Source organism: Salvia hispanica, chromosome 3 (assembly GCF_023119035.1).
Source record: "Salvia hispanica cultivar TCC Black 2014 chromosome 3, UniMelb_Shisp_WGS_1.0, whole genome shotgun sequence".
Classification (NCBI taxonomy): Eukaryota; Viridiplantae; Streptophyta; class Magnoliopsida; order Lamiales; family Lamiaceae; genus Salvia; species Salvia hispanica.
In genome coordinates this window covers 23456334-23473212 of record NC_062967.1, presented here as the reverse complement: position 1 = coordinate 23473212, position 16879 = coordinate 23456334, and the positions used below count along the sequence as shown (strand labels likewise).

Below are 16879 nucleotides of genomic sequence, written 5' to 3'. Positions count from 1 at the left end.
TTATTTCCTCTTGTTACTTTTAATTTCTTTTCATTGTTATATGCTTATAGTAGTGTTAGAACAAAACCATTTCTCTTTGGATTGTCTAGATAGTAGTCGAAATTTGTTCGTGGTACTTGAGTTGATACAATCTTGTCTCTATAGAATACGATGCTCTTGCTTGCTAATTGCTATACTAGCCCCGTACACTTACGGATATTATTTGTGTTAAAATAAGTCGAGTCACCGTGTATGTAAAATGAGATATACTATTACAAGCCTCCACTAACCTTTTTATTAAAATCGTGTCATTCGAAATATATTACTACTCCTAGTAGCATTTTTTAGCAAAGGGAATAAAATTTTTTAAGTCTAAGAAATAATGAGGAATGAGTTCCTTAATTCAAATCTCATGTGATGTATGAGTCCCCGCAGCTGCACATATTTTTTTATTCATATCTCATGTGCGTGTGTATGTGAATTGTATAATGTCATACACCAAAAAGTCAATCATTTCATAATCATGCATATCAGCAATACAACTGAAAAAAAATAACAAAGATCCAACAATTCAAATGCAGCTAAAAAAATAAAGCAAATAAAGAAATCCACTTTACGTTACTACATACATCAAACTCCATCAAAAGGCAAATCCATAGCAAAATAAGCAAATAATTAGAGAAAATGTGATTGGGAACTAAAGCTTACTGATGTTGGCCGAACCCATCGCCTTTGCGGCCTCTCTGAGCACAAACTTCTTTATTTTTCCGGTGGAAGTTTTAGGCAGCTCAGCCATTATCACCACCGTCTTTGGCGCCATATACCGCGGCATCCTCTCCCTGCAATACTCAATCACATCCTTCTCCGTCGGCTTCTCCTTCACCCCTTCCTTCAAGCTCACAAACGCACACGGCGTCTCTCCCCAGAATTCATCCGGCCTCGCCACCACCGCTGCCTCATTCACCGCCGGATGCGAATACAAAACCGATTCCACCTCCACGCTGCTCAGATTCTCTCCGCCGCTGATGATCACATCCTTTGACCGGTCCTTTATCTCTACATAGCCGTCGGGATGCATCACCGCGACGTCGCCAGTGAAGAACCACCCGTCTTTCATCACCTTGGCGGTCCCCTCCGCGTCTTTTAAATAGCCCAGCATCACGCAGCCGCCGCATAGCACTATTTCTCCTAAAGACTTGCCGTCACGCTCCACGCTCTTCCCCGTTTCAGCGTCGATCACATCGATCTCCGCCATCGCGGGAGTTCTCACGCCTTGTCTTGCTTTCAATCTCGCCCTCTCCGCTGATGAGAACTTGTTCCATTTCTTCTTCCACGTGCACCAAATCACCACCCCTCCTGTCTCCGTCAGACCATATCCATGGCTGACGGAGAACCCCAGCGATTCCGTCCGGTGAAGCACCGCCGCCGGAGGCGGCGATCCGGCGGTTAGGATTTCAACCGGCTTTTCCAGCGGCTTCGGATTGCCATTTGTGAGCATGTTGAGCACCACCGGCGCGCCACACATGTGCGTCACGTGGTACTTACGAATGGCGGCGTGGATTGCGGCGGCGTCGAATCTGCGGAGGCAGACATTGGTTCCACCCGCGGCGGCCATGCCCCAAGTGTAGCTCCACCCGTTGGCGTGGAACATCGGCAGCGTCCATAAATAAACCGGCTCCTTCGGCACCGACCATGAAATCAACGAATCAATCGTCGCGAGGAAGGTGCCACGGTGGCAGTGCACGACGCCTTTAGGCGCCGATGTAGTGCCGGAGGTGTAATTCAGAGTCAGCGGATCGAATTCGGTCTCAGGCTTAACCCAATCGAAATTAGGATCGCCTTTCTCCAAAACGGTGTCGTAATCCGCCACGAATCCAGGCTTGGAAGCACCTCTAGGCTGGGCTTCCTCAGCAATCAGGACGAGCCTCGGAAGCGGGCAAGTAGGCGGGAACAGAGAGATGGCTTCGAGCACGATTGATTGGGATTGGTAATCGACGAAGACAAGCTTGGACTCGGCGTGGCGGAGGATGACGGACATAGTGTGGGCGTTGGTGCGAATGTTGACGGTGTTGAGGACGGCTCCGGCCATGGGGATGGCGAAGTGGAGCTCGTACATGGCGGGGATGTTTGGGGCGACGACGCTCACGACGTCGCCGCGGGTGATGCCTAATGAAGAGAGAGTGGAGGCGACCCTGAGGCAGCGGAGATAGGTCTCCGACCATGTGTAGGTGGAGGAGCCGTAGACGATGGAGGGGCAGTCGCCGTAGACGGTGGCAGCTCGCTCGATGAAGCTGATCGGCGTCAACGGCCTCGAGTTAGCCGGGCTTGGTTTCAGGTGATCCATCTTTCACAGAACGTGTTTGTTAGTAGTTTGGAATTCAACTTGATGGGATGATGATTTTATAATTTACAAAAGCTGTGTGTACTATCTTATGCGCGCATCACTCCATATGACCTCTATTTTTTACACATATTTGTCGTTGACCTTAATAACTTGCATTTCATATGTAGAGTATTATATTGCCACATTGTACATCCATTTTCTATGGCTTGTCATTTTGCATAGTTTAGAATCTTATTCATTCTCGATTGGTTGCCTAATACTCCCTCCACACCCAAATTAAGAATAATGTATTAAGTAGATAGTGAATAAAGTAATTGAGAATAAAATAAAATAAATGAACAGAGAATAAAATAAGAGAGAGGGTTACTTTTTGAAAAAAAAATCAAAATGACTCAAATATCTTGTAATTTCGCAAAATAGAAAAAATATATGATTCAATTAATATGGAACGAATGAAGTAAAAAATACTGCTTGTGTCGAAAGAGTAGACATGATTAATTGCTAATTCTCTCTAAAATACTGATCACTACAAAAAATTATGGATCATAGAATGTTGATCTAATACGGTACTAGTATTTAAATTGCCATATATATATATAATTTTATTTTTTATTACTTAAGATTTTCTAGATAATGCAGTAACTACCAAAATTTGGATGTATGATCGTTGTTCATGTACTGTATTAATTATATTAACACAATGGCTTGGGTATATTAACACAATTTAATATTGACACAATAAATGTATTTGATTGGCATTTTAGGATAGTTATATAATGTTGCTATTAAATTGCTTGTCGGAATATTTAAAAATTCACGAAAATATAATCAAAATTTGTCATCGAAACACATGCAATTAGGATGTCATTAAAGTCATTATAATTATTATTTTGATATATGTTGTGTGAAAAAATAATTTAAACCACTGTAGTTATATGAATTTAAAATTTTGAGATATTTTTTCAAGTTGTAATTATTTTTCTTTTTTCTTCGTTAGTTAGTTTTGATGATTTTGCAAAAATATTCTTGAGAGGGAAAGAATTTGCATAGGGAGAGAGAGAGAGTTTTGGAAAGTCAAAGTTCAGTTTCGAGCTTCAAACTTAATAATGGAGTACTAAAATTCTAATTTCTTCCTTCTGCAATTCTTGATCCTTTTGCACTCACTTTAGGAATTAGTTTGGCTTGCACTAACTAATAATCCCTTCGTCCTACAAAGATTGTCTCATTTTGATTGGGCACGGATTTTAAGAAATGTAATAAAAAGTGAGTTGAAAAAATTAGTAGAATGTGGGTCCTACTTTTATATATTAGTTTTATAATAAAATGTGAATATGAATGAGTTAGTGGACCATAGGTCCACTGCAAAAAATGATAAAAAGTGAAATGAGACAAATTTTGTAGGACGAACAAAAATGGAAAAATGAGATAATCTTTGTGAGACGGAGGGAGTATTCATTGCTGTCTTCTCTAGGAAGTTGTGGAAGAAATGCCAGGAGATTAAAAGAAGGAAGGGAAATGAAGGGGTTGGCTTTTATGAGAAATGACATGCAGGGAAGAAGAAGATAAGAGTTGTTGGAGTGCATGGAATAAGCCATACCTGAAGTCAATATATGGGGTAGAAGAAAATGCTTCCGTACATGATGAAGATGGAGTGATGAAAATGACTGAGAGATGGAACTACACAGCAGGCTGCTCACCCAAAGAAAAAGAGGTTGAACTGTCCAAATCCATTACATGTCCGAGAGCCCATAACATGCACAAGCTGCCCAGCCTTTCCACGAGCAAGTAAGGCCTTAGTGTGAGGAGGTGCTTCACATTTATGTCTTGCTTTTGTTTGTGTTTTATTTTTATTTTTTTAGTGTTTGTTTAAGTACCAAGATGAGCATTGCCAAGTGTGCATATTCATGTTTTAGTTAGTTGTGTTCAGTTTTTGACTTCGTGATTGTGTTAGAGTTGGATGATTCTAGTTAAGTAATTTAAGAATGATGAAATATTGAGTTTGACTTGAATAGATGCCACATCATGTGAGATTTGAGCCTTAGATGTTAAATACTCTCTAGTTTGTTTTTTTCTTATTCATTAGTGAGGGGAGGTTATGTACCACAAATACTCTGCTCCTGGTTTTCTGTTGGAGGACTAGAGAAACAGACCAAAAGGGAGAAGTGCATCTATAATGTGAAAGGAAAGAGGGGCAAAACAATCATTAAACAAAGAAAATGAAAACCTAGCCATTAGGGAGCTGTAATCAGTCACCAATTGAAGAAAATGGGGATCGGCCATTTCTGCACATAATGGAAATAATATTTGGATAATGGTTAAACAACCACCTGCCATTTTCACCTGCTTCACCAGGTCTTAAATAGAGAAGAGATATATTAATTCCTACACAATGTAGATGAGGAACTTTTGCCCATCTCCGAGGGGAGGGGACGAAATTATGAGAGTCATAATTTATATCTCTCGTCTATTCACCAATTGATAAAGTTATATTGGGCTAGATTAAGAATCTATAGAGGTTTGTTCGCCGCCCATCCATTCGCTCTGCCTTGGTACTGATATTCCTCATTCTTGTAGATGCCGCAAAAAGTTACATGTGTTGACATGTAGGGCCCGTGCTGGAAGTGTGACATGGAGGGTCAGTAGATGCTCTCAGTTGGAGGACACAGCCTCTAGGTAGAAAGGGCGACGCAGCCAACTTCCTCTCTCCTCCAAGAACCTCTGAGTGACGAGCCAATTGCAACGGGACCCGAGACGCGCTGCGGATGCCTTAAATAAAAGAACCACCTCCACTTTTAGAAAGTAATTAATAAATAAGAAAAGAAACTCATCTGGTCAAAATACCACCAGATTTTGGTGGCACGGCCCCCAGACATAAATGCCTTCTCCGAATGTAAGTGAAATATAAGCATCATATCATGTGTATAATTCTGAATTATGGATCTCAATTAATGCCGCTCTTCGAACATGTACATATACATATGTAGACCATATGCCTAGGAAGCAAACATTAACATCAGTATAGAAAAGAAGAGAGAGAGAGAGAGATATTCATATCACCTTACTAACTGATGGATCAATTGAAACCCAGCTCCGCCAACTCATGCCCCCTTACCCCACTCACATTTCTCCAACGCGCCGCCGTAGTCTACGGCGACTGCCCTTCCCTCATCTACAACTCCACCACCTACACCTGGTCCCAAACCCACTCCCGATGCCTCCGCGCCGCCTCCGCCATCGCCTCCCTGGGGTTTTCCTCCGGCGCCGTGGTGTCCGTGGTGGCGCCCAACATCCCCGCCATGTACGAGCTCCAATTCGCCGTCCCCATGGCCGGCTGCGTCCTCAACAACATCAACATCCGCCTCGACGCCCGAACCATCTCCCTCATCCTCCGCCACTCCGAATCCAAAGCCGTCTTCGTCGATTCCCACCTCCGCCCCATCGTGCTCGAGTCCATATCCCTCCTCCCGCCCGATGCTCCCCGCCCCGAGCTCATCCCCATCACCGACGAAGGCTACTACATCGACGACGATCGTCGCGATTTCGGTACTACATATGAGGAGATGCTACAGAATGGAAGTGAAAATTTTGAATGGGTGATTCCGGCTAGCGAGTGGGCCCCAATGACTTTGAATTACACCTCCGGCACTACTTCTTCACCGAAAGGAGTAATTCACAGCCATAGATCGCTTTTCATCATCACATTAGATTCATTGATCAATTGGTCCGTCCCCAAACAGCCAGTCTACCTCTGGACGCTGCCGATGTTCCACTCCAACGGCTGGAGCTACACCTGGGGCATGGCGGCGCTCGGCGGAGTCAACATCTGCCTCCGCCGCTTCGACGCTGGATCAGTTTACGACGCCATTAGCAACCATAAAGTCACTCACATGTGCGGCGCTCCGGTGATACTGACAATGCTCGCAAACTACCCTTCCGCGGCGCCGCTGAGATCCGCCGTCGAATTCATGACCGGCGGCGCGCCGCCGCCGCCGCAGGTGGTGCTGCGCACGGAGGCGCTGGGTTTTTCAATCAGCCACGGGTACGGGATGACGGAGGTGGCCGGGGTGATCGTGTCGTGCGCGTGGAAGCCGAATTGGAGCAAGCTTGCGGCTGCGGAGAGGGCGAGGTTGAAGGCGCGGCAAGGGGTTCGGACACTGGGGCTGACGGCGGTGGATGTGGTGGATCCTGACAACGGAAGGAGCGTTAAAAGAGATGGAGTGACGATGGGAGAGATTGTGGTGAGAGGAGGGACTTTAATGCTGGGGTATTTAAAAAATCCAGCGGCGACGGCGAAGTGCATGAGGGAGGACGGGTGGCTGTACACCGGCGACGTGGGCGTGATGCACCCGGACGGGTACCTGGAGATAAAGGACAGGTCGAAGGACATAATCATCAGCGGGGGGGAGAATGTGAGCAGCGTGGAGGTGGAGACGGTGCTGTATTCGAACCCGGTGGTGAATGAGGCGGCGGTGGTGGCGCGGCCGGATGAGTATTGGGGGGAGACGCCGTGCGCCTTCTTGAGCTTGAAGGAAGGGGTGAGTCCGAAGCCGCCTGAGGGGGAGATGATAGAGTTTTGTCGGGAGAGGCTGCCGCATTACATGGTGCCTAAGACGGTGGTGTTCATGGCGGAGTTGCCGAAAACGGCCACCGGGAAAGTGCAGAAGTATGCGCTGAGGGATATTGCTAACAAGATGGGGACGCTGTCGGCGGCCAGCCGGATGTAGGATGCTACTCAAACACCTATTTCTTTAATTGTTTGTTTAATTACTTGGAATTTAATGATTACCTATTTATGGAATTGGTTACTTAGTTAATCCTGAATATAACATGTTTTTTTTTTACCATTTATAAATAGAAAACAATAAAGAATTGTACGTTTTCTCTCCACTCTTATTCGTTCTTTCGTTCTTTCGGTATTTGTTAAATAACGCTTTTCTTTATGTTGTTTTTTGATAATTGGTACTCCCAGTCATTCCTTGTTAATAGAGACACTTCTTTTCGGCACGGAGATTAAGAATAGTGTGTTAAGTGGAGAATGAATAAAGTAAGAGAGATGGTTGCTTTTAGTCAAAAATAGAAATGACTCAATTATTTTAGAATTTTCTAAAATAGACTAATGACTCAATTAACACGGAATAGAGTAGTATCTTAATAACATGCTTAAAAAATTTATTACATAGAATCGTTTAATTTCTAGAGATTCCATTTCCATTAGTTGTGCAACTTAATTATGTTTTAGTTTGAATATGTTCTTTTTATAGTAATTACTAGTACAATTAGACATCAACAATATTGAATATTATTTGCATGTCTCTGAACATTATGACGCTATGACTATAGTCTATGGGCATCAACAAATATTGAATACTACGAATCACTTTATTTACATTTATTGCATAGTCGATTAGTATAAGAAGTATTTTACTCACGTTATTCATGGATCTCACCTACTTTTCTTATTCTTTTCATCATTCTTTCTTAACTACTTCTTCCGTTTCATAGTAATTGAGGCGTTTCTTTTCAACACGGAGATTAAGAAAAATTGTGTTAGGTGAGTTAAGTAGAGGGAGAATAAAGTGGAAAATGAAAAAGATAGAGAGATGAAGAAAGAAAAAAGTAAGAGAGAGTAAAGTAGGTGTGGAAAAATGTGTTGACTTTTACTGAAAAGGAAAATGACTCTGTTACTATGGAACGTACCAAAATAGTAAAATAACTCTATTACTATGGAACGGAGGGAGTACTTTACTATGAACAAAAAATACTGAAATGTTAACATCAAGATTTATATAAATGAAATAAATGAGAAATTATATAACTAAAATAAAAAAAATTATATATCACAACTAAAAATATATATAGTTGAAATATAAAAAAAAGAAATCATAACTTCAAAAATAAAACTAGAACCAAGATAGATTTAGCATAGCCTCGAGTGAAACCAAAAACTAGTTGTATTTCACATTTCTTTCCCTATTCTCGACAAACAAGTCCATGCACAAGGCGGTGTAGTGTATTGACATTAAATAATTTCATTCGATCTCAAGTGCTATGTCATTTCCTTCATCTCTATCGGTGCATTCCTCACGACTTCTATTCAACACCATGCTAGCACTCCTGTCTTTGCTCGGATCGCTCGATACTCCGCTTCTTGTGCATTGTTATTGCTATTATTTATATTGTTATTGTTTTCAATGTACTCTGTGTTCGCAGCTCTTAGCTTTAAATATTTGTTTTCATTTTAGAAAGAATCGTGTATTTGTTTTCATTTTAGAAAGAATAGTGTAATTTGATGGAAGATGATGATACATTGATAATTGTTTAGGAAAGGAATAAGTTTTAGGTGTCCAAATAAGTACTGTAAAGTATTAAGTTTGAATTTATTAATTCGGAGTAATTTAATTTTGAAGTATTCATTGTCGTCATGAAGGCGAGTTTGGTAAGAATGGAATGCACCAACTATCTATAGCTGTTGTTCATAATTATATATATAATTTATGAGTGTATTTTAGATATTTTCAAACTAAAAATTTATTGGTAAATTCATGACCCATGAATCATATGATCCACCCCCGGTCAATTAAGTGACCACCCAAAATCAGCAAAACTAGTTCGATGTATATATATAAATTAATTATTAAAAGGTCTTGCATTTAAGACTAATAGATTAGAAGACGCGTTTCTTTATTATGATGGCAATAAATTCACCGTTATTGATCTACAAATTATATATTGATATGTAGGTGTAAGTTGACATTAATTTCATTTTCTACTTTCTCGAATAATCGGTTTTATTTTTATGTTATTATCAATTTAGTACGAGTACATAAATTTGGGTCGACTACTTCCGAGCAAACGATGCCAACGCCTTTTCTCTTCTATAATGTTATTGGCTACGGTAAGCTAAAAATATTTCAATTGATGCAGTGACCACATTATGTTCAAATTAATAGTACCATATTTAATTGATGTCAGATATTCTTTATTTTGAAGTAGCAATCATCCACATTATGTTCGGACAGTTGTATGGTTCGGCCATCCTAATAAAAGTTTAACCATAGATTAATAAATATTAATTATCTGAAATTAATACTAACTAGTACTTCTCTGTTCACAAAATAATGTTCTATATATTGATAATTCCACTATCTCTTTTCACCATTTTTATTCACATTTTAAAAAATTCGCACTAAGTTGAAGTCGGACTTTAAATCCTGCTTGGAGGGAGTAATAAATAAATTCACAACTTATATTACAATTAGATGATTAAGTGAATTAAAACCTAATATAACATAAATTACTACGGATACAATGTTAACTATGGTTGGCTAAATATTTAGTGTAAAATTTTTATTGTGAAGATATTTGATTGTGTTGTGGTGTCTAATCATATTATTTTTTTTAAAATCTTTTATGTGGCTTTGATTCATATCTTGAAATTTGAATGCTTGCTTGATTAGCTATTTTGTAAGCTCACTTAGATTAATTATGGTATTTGGAAGATGAAGTAATTAAGGAAGAATCAACATCACAAGTTCACAACAATTGTAATTCGGGAAAATTGAGGTAATGCGTGAGAGCTTTGAGACACCAGACATTTATGAGACACTTGCAGATTAAGTACTTAAACATAAAGCTTAATCTAATTAAGTGAACATACCCGGTGTAAGATATCACACTGTTCGAGAAACCATAGATGTTGTCGGAGTAAAGGATCATCAACAAGAGAGTTCTAGAGCATTGTAGATTCTTATTCAAGACTTGTATCATTTGAGAATGAATAAATGCACATCGATCACATAACTAAATTCATGCTTAGTGTTAAAACTAAATTCAGTTAACGAGCATCATCAAAAGAAATTGAATATCCATTATTGACTAGTTTATAAATAGAAATTGAATTTCTTCTAAACAAAGATATCAACAGAATATCTTTTTATACCAAAATTGGTACTACTAAAGCGTAAATAAACAGCTCCCCGTGCAATCACAGCTAATCTCATGGCATCTCCAAGTTGGACATTGATCTGACCCTCATGTTTTTATAATTTGTATTAAACTATGGTGAAAATAAATATGGTCAGTAGCTCCCGTATCCACTATTCATATATGAGTGAAAACGACAACTACTTATAATTCTACCATATGAACTTGATGCATTTACCTATTTAAATAATTTCTTTTACTCCCTTTGTTCCTTCATAGTTGAGACAACTTTTTTTAGGATGAAGTTTATTAAATGAATGTTTAGTGTGTTAAGTGAGAAGTTAATAACATAGATCAAGTAAGAGAGAGTGGGAGGAAAGTACAAATAATAAAGTAAGAGGGGAGAATGAAATAGAAAAGAAAAATGTGAGTTAATTATTACTCTCTTTGTTTGACATAGATTTTAAAAAATACCCTCTCCGTCCGCGAATAGGAGGCTCATTTTCCCATTTTAGTCTGTTCGCGAATAAGAGTCCCGGTTCACTTTTTCCATAAATGGTAATAGGGTCCCACCTTCCACTAACTCACATTTCATTTAAAACTAATATATACAAGTGGACCTCTATCCAACTAACTTTTTTCCACTCACTTTTCAACATTTCTTAAAACCCGGCCGCCAAGAAATGGGACTCCGAATGGTGGACGAAGTGAGTATAAAGAAAAATGAGTGAAAATAATAGTGGACTGTAAGATCCATTTTATATAATACTCCCTCAGTCTCATTAAATATGCAACATTTGGAAATCGGCACGGGTTTTATGTAGTGTTGTTTTGTGAGTTAATGAAGAGAAATGAAAAACTAGAGATAGAGATGTTTCTATTTCATGAAACGTTTCATTTTTAATGAGACAAACTAAAAAAGAAAATGTTTCATTTCAAATGTGACAGAGTGAGTACTAATTTTATAATAAAATGTGGGTGGAATAAGTTAGTGGAATGTGGAACCTATCTTCCATTTATAGTAAGGGTGAATTGAGAATTTTAGTTGTGGATGGACTAAAATAGTAAATCAAGACTCTTAGTTGCAAATGTAGAAATACTATATGAAAATGACTCTATAAAGGAAAATTTTCAAACATAAAAATGATTCTAACCACTCTCCCCGTCTACGATTAATTGATACCAATTTTCTCTTTCGTCCGCTCACAATTAATTCCACTAGCTTATCATACTCACATTTATTATAAAACTAATATATAAAAGTTGGATTCATATTCACTAACTTTTTCCATCCACTGTACATTATACTCCCCCCGTCCACGAAAAATAGACAAGTTTTGCTATTTTGGTCCGTCCACAAAAAATAGACTAAGTTCAAAAAGAAAAATTTTCAACCAATATTAACCACACACATCATTCTAAATATGGACCCCACAATCCACTAACACTCATTTTACTACATTTTCCCTCCCTCTCTCTTACTTTTCCTATCTCTCTCTTACTTTACCAATTATACATTAAAACACGTGTCATTCACAATCTTGTCTATTTTTCGTGGACGTGTCAAGTCAAAAAGGTTAAATTAATCATGGACGAAAGGAGTATGAAGTAACTATGAAGGAAGGAGTACCTTTTTCGTTATTGCCCTTTTTCCTTATTGGGTACCAAAGCAAAGTAATGCGTCTAGACCTGCTCACGGTTCAGAAACCGTCGGTTCCGGTTTGGAGCTGGCAGTTCACAGTTTAGAAAAACATTGAACCTGAACTGGCCCGGCAAGGTGTTCGGCGGTTTCGGTTCGCGGCCCGTAACCACCGGTTCAGGCGGCGATTGCAATATACTTCCTCCGTCCATGATTAAGAGTCTCATTTCTAAATGGCGCGGGTTTTAAGAAAGAACCGACGCACCAGTCCCGATAACGGAACGACGGTTAACTACCGGTTTGATCCGGTTTGAGCAGGTGTAAATGCGCCGTCTTCTTCTTTCAGCAGCAATAACTACTACTTCATCAATTAAAGTCCAAGACTAGTGGTCCAATACAAAATTGACAGTTCAGCAGCAAGTACCAATAGATTTCGATGCCAGACCTGGTGGCCCATATATTACAACCCTAAAGGCCCACACCAAAACAGAGCCGGTTAGATCCCAATACCCGGTCAATTAGTGAAATCCACAAACCATAGTTAATTTTCGAAGATTTGATGACATCAAATATTACCTTGGAGTTCCAATTACCAAATCCAGTTTTAATTTCTTAAATTATCCAAAAATAATAAGATCAAAAAATTAATTATTAATTGAATACGTAAGGAATTCTTGTCATTGTATACTGTTACGCAGCAGAAAATTACGGACAGGAAACATATCTAGATTCATATTTAATATTACACGTTAAGCATTTAATTACATCAATCCAACTTACTTGTTGTGCTATTTGTTTTCAACGATTTGTCTAATGCTAACACAGTTCAATCAGAGAAAGCTAAAAATATTTGTTAAACATACACACTACTATTATTTTATCTGATGAAAAAATAGTTCTACGTTTTAAACGTTCTTATAATCATCTCTTTCTCTATAAATGAGATATAGAAAAACGATCAATACAAAAATTGATCTAATACAAAATCTAGCTCAAATTCTGGCCATCAGATTTGGCAATTCAATGGTCAATAATTAAATAAAAATACGGAGGTTCATTACACAACAGTTTTAGGTCATGCATATTATAAAATTCAGGTTTGAGGTTATGTTAAGATCATATTATAAAATTCGGATTTTATGTCATCCTTACTATAGTGACCTAAAAATAAACTAACAACAACCTACAAATGCCCTCCGTTATGCTTGGTTTTGTATTTTGTATTAAGAATGAGTTTGCATATCAAAACCCGATATATACTATACACTAATAGCACCACAAGCGCATATAAATGGTACCTAATCTTTATTTTATATCGTTTTTTACCTATTAATCACGTTTTTAGTACCTGATAAGATTTCCACCCCAAAATACCCTCTAAACAAATGTATTTTTCCATTTGTGTCATGAAGAATATTTTGGGCATAAACAAAACTAGTTACCAAAAGTGATATTATAATATCTTATTTCATTCTCCTCACTCTTTATACTATGATTATTAATCAATATTAATATTATTATTTTAATATTATAAATTAATAATAATTAATTTATTTTTTAATATCATTCAAATATACTTAACTATAACTATAGTTATAATTATTTAAATTATGAATGATATAATATTATATAATAATAAAAATTATTATTATTATTTATATTAAATTAATAACTAATCAATATAGTCTTAATAAATATTTAAAATTGCGAATTGTATTCATAATGATATAAAGACTTGAATATTTTTAGAGGTGTTTCAACCCTAAAATGAGTATAAAATAATTTAATAAAAAAATATTCAATTGATTTAATTACTTTAAATAATTAATGTAATTAGCAGTTTTGTTCTTGATTTATATTATGAATACAATTAGATGTGTGTATGATACACTAAAAAGAAAGAAGAGAAAAGAAAAAAGAGGAAACATAAACTAAGGAAAAAAAAGAAAGAAGAAGATGTTGGGGTTTGGTTCCCCTTGCACAGCGGAAGTCATGCATAAACAATTTTAAATTATGAATGATATAATATTATATAATAATAAAAATTATTATTATTATTTATATTAAATTAATAACTAATCAATATAGTCTTAATAAATATTTAAAATTGCGAATTGTAATCATAAACAGCGGAAGTCATGCATAAACAAATCAATTGCATGCTAGAACACATATAATTCACAAACAGGAATAAGAACCCTAATTCATGAATTCCATTACCGATCTGATTCTCCAAAGAATAGACGATTGCTTGCACCTCCTCCACAAGATGTTCTTATTAATACGATATCAGATCGTAAGTTTTCGATAATGTATAACGATATGAATTTCCCTTATATCGCTGATATATCATTTTATATCTAAATAATGTACGATATATATCGGTAATTTTCGATATATCGATATTTTCGATATATATCGATATATATTCGAAATTTTCGATATATATCGATATTTAACGATATATCGGATTTCGGTACGATATATCGAAATATCGATATGATGACGATATGAAATTTTTTTATATCGAAAGTTCGAGACGAAACTTTCGACACGATAACGATATGAAATTCCTTTTCATAATGTGATATTTTCGATAATGATACACCCATACAACGTTTTCGATACGATATATCGTATCGACCCACCCCTAGCCACGATATCAGGATTCTTGGATTACGAAAAATCCACACCATTTGATAAATCAACGTAAGTAGTGCAATCAATATCGTATGCTCAATGTTATATCAACAATGATTAAGAAAGAACAATCACTGAGACCTCGTCTTTCGGTAAATAACAAGAAAGACTTATCTCAATCTGTTAGATCCGTTCTGTTGATATACCACACCAGCCGGGCTGCTTTATTTCCTAAGGTAAGGAAACATGCGGACTGACACTGCAACCTTTCACGATAGGTAGCCAATGCCTATCTAGGTTGTGAAATTCTCATTTTTCTCTTCTACAAAGGACCGATCAAGCGTCACCTTCTCGTGAACATCGCCTTCACGACCAAGATGGTACTATGCAGAAGAATCTGACTTATTTGCTTCTTATACGCTTAAATGTTTGAGAAAACATCTTATAAATGTACAAGCAAACATCAATGCGATAAAAGTGGATTGTAGAATATATTGAATAAAAGCAATTCTATCCGTGCAATATGCTCGAAATATGCTTTTCAGCATACCAATCCTAACACATCTCAAACATTCATAATCAAAATCATGCTTTCGAGTATACCCACTGCCAAAAATTCTCCCACTTCTATACTCTAAGCAGGTCTCGGACCATGATACATCGAACTTACCATACTTTTCACCTCATGTGTAAATATAGGCATTTTGTGAAAAATTCTACCAGGTTGTTCTCTGATGATATCTTGGTAACCATAATGTCTCGCTGCGCACTTAAATCCTTAATTAATTTCATACTTCCTCTCTATGTGATTGCTTAGCCTTATCAGATCGTGTTTCCCTTGAGTTAGACACATGACTAGAGTAACCATAATAAAATATAATACTCATAGGCATACTCGGAATCACGGTCAAAGCTATTAGGAAGGTACTGAGATGAACAACTACCTTAGTTGTTTCCAATGAAACCACACTTGTAATTTTCATGATAGAATCTATGATTTGATCACACTCTTTCATATCTCAGTTCAACTCCTAAAGTGAACACATAGTCAGAGGATGACTCGATTACCGATCAATAATAAAATCAAGTCGATGTAACCTAAAGGATATATCATGGATGTCTGGTAAACTAGAGCACACTGTTTAGTCTTCTTCAAGTACTATAGTATATTCTTTACCAATCCAATGTCCTTGGCCATGGTTAATATGATATAAGCTTATATGCCAACGGCAAAGCTAATATCTAACTTAATACACATCATAGCATACATGAGACTTCCAAATACGGAACTTGTCTCATTCTTCTTGTTCCCATTCAGTGTCGAAAAACACTTGACTAGAGACAAGATAATTCCATCTAGAGAAGTAAAAACTTTTCTTGGAATTTTTAATGCTCGAGTGTCTAAGTATGATGTAGATGTAGAATTCTTTAAGAAAACTTAACATTCTTTTTCTAGCAATCTAATAACTTAGATGTTAAGAATGTAACTAGTTTATCTTAAATCCATCATCCTTAAACTGGGTAGACGACCAGTTTGCTACGCTAGATAACCCTCTGAGTTGCTTATCAACTTTTATAGATGTCATCATCGTAGAGTACCAGGAATACCAAATATAGTGAACTTTCAACTTTCTTGTACTTGTAGCACGTAACCATTTAGATGTTCCATGCAGATGATCTCCTCAAGACTTCTACTAAAGAAAGCTGTCTTGACAATCATAATGCATACATCCTAATTTATGTAGGCTACAATAGACAATATACAGATCGACTTAGGCAAAATGGCAGCCGAGAATATGATTCTCTCTGGCTATAACCCTTTGCCATTATTCTTGCCTTTTGGGATCCATGTTTACACTTGCAGATCCACTAGCTCCCACTGGCTGAAAAAGTCTATGGGTAGTATCGCAAGTCTTGCAAACATTCTTGTCTATCTTAGATTATTATTCAAAATCTATCATCTTATCAAGAATGATTATCTGAATGAGTCAATGCGTCCTTGTAGTTACAGGGATTAGATTCAAGTCGATCTAAAACTGAGTCTAAAGACTCTCTTAGACCCATGAACTTATTATATTCGCAAGGAGCGTTCCCACTACGACATGATTCTTATAATCCTAAGTACAAATGTTGATTTTCTAAGTGCATAAGTATCTAATGGTATGACTTCTTGGTTAAGATGGAAAATAGATATTCTCATTATCTTGAGAATTATCATGCTTGTTAGGCTTGTAGTTCTTCTCATAATCTTCACCAAAGAATTTAGTATTCGTGTAAACAAACACCTATCTTGCCGTGAAGATTGTAGAACATGTACCTTTTCTATCATTTGGGACAATCTTAAAACATACCTC

General features: G+C 37.3%; 2 protein-coding genes across 2 annotated transcripts; one reads left to right on the top strand and one right to left on the bottom strand.

The window, feature by feature from the left end:
- Positions 1-473: 473 nt before the first annotated feature.
- Positions 474-2361, bottom strand: LOC125212001 (2-methylpropanoate--CoA ligase CCL4-like). The gene has a single exon (XM_048112001.1). The coding sequence runs from the start codon at positions 2321-2323 to the stop codon at positions 677-679; it is 1647 nt and encodes a 548-aa protein (XP_047967958.1). The 5' UTR covers positions 2324-2361; the 3' UTR covers positions 474-676.
- Positions 2362-5351: 2990 nt separating this feature from the next.
- Positions 5352-7210, top strand: LOC125212918 (2-methylpropanoate--CoA ligase CCL4-like). Its single transcript, XM_048113215.1, has one exon. The coding sequence runs from the start codon at positions 5392-5394 to the stop codon at positions 7045-7047; it is 1656 nt and encodes a 551-aa protein (XP_047969172.1). The 5' UTR covers positions 5352-5391; the 3' UTR covers positions 7048-7210.
- Positions 7211-16879: the final 9669 nt, after the last annotated feature.

What these genes read in the sequence shown, in the direction of transcription:
- LOC125212001 (XM_048112001.1), bottom strand. Translation starts at nt 2,323, where the DNA reads ATGGATCACCTGAAACCAAGCCCGGCTAACTCGAGGCCGTTGACGCCG.
- LOC125212918 (XM_048113215.1), top strand. Translation starts at nt 5,392, where the DNA reads ATGGATCAATTGAAACCCAGCTCCGCCAACTCATGCCCCCTTACCCCA.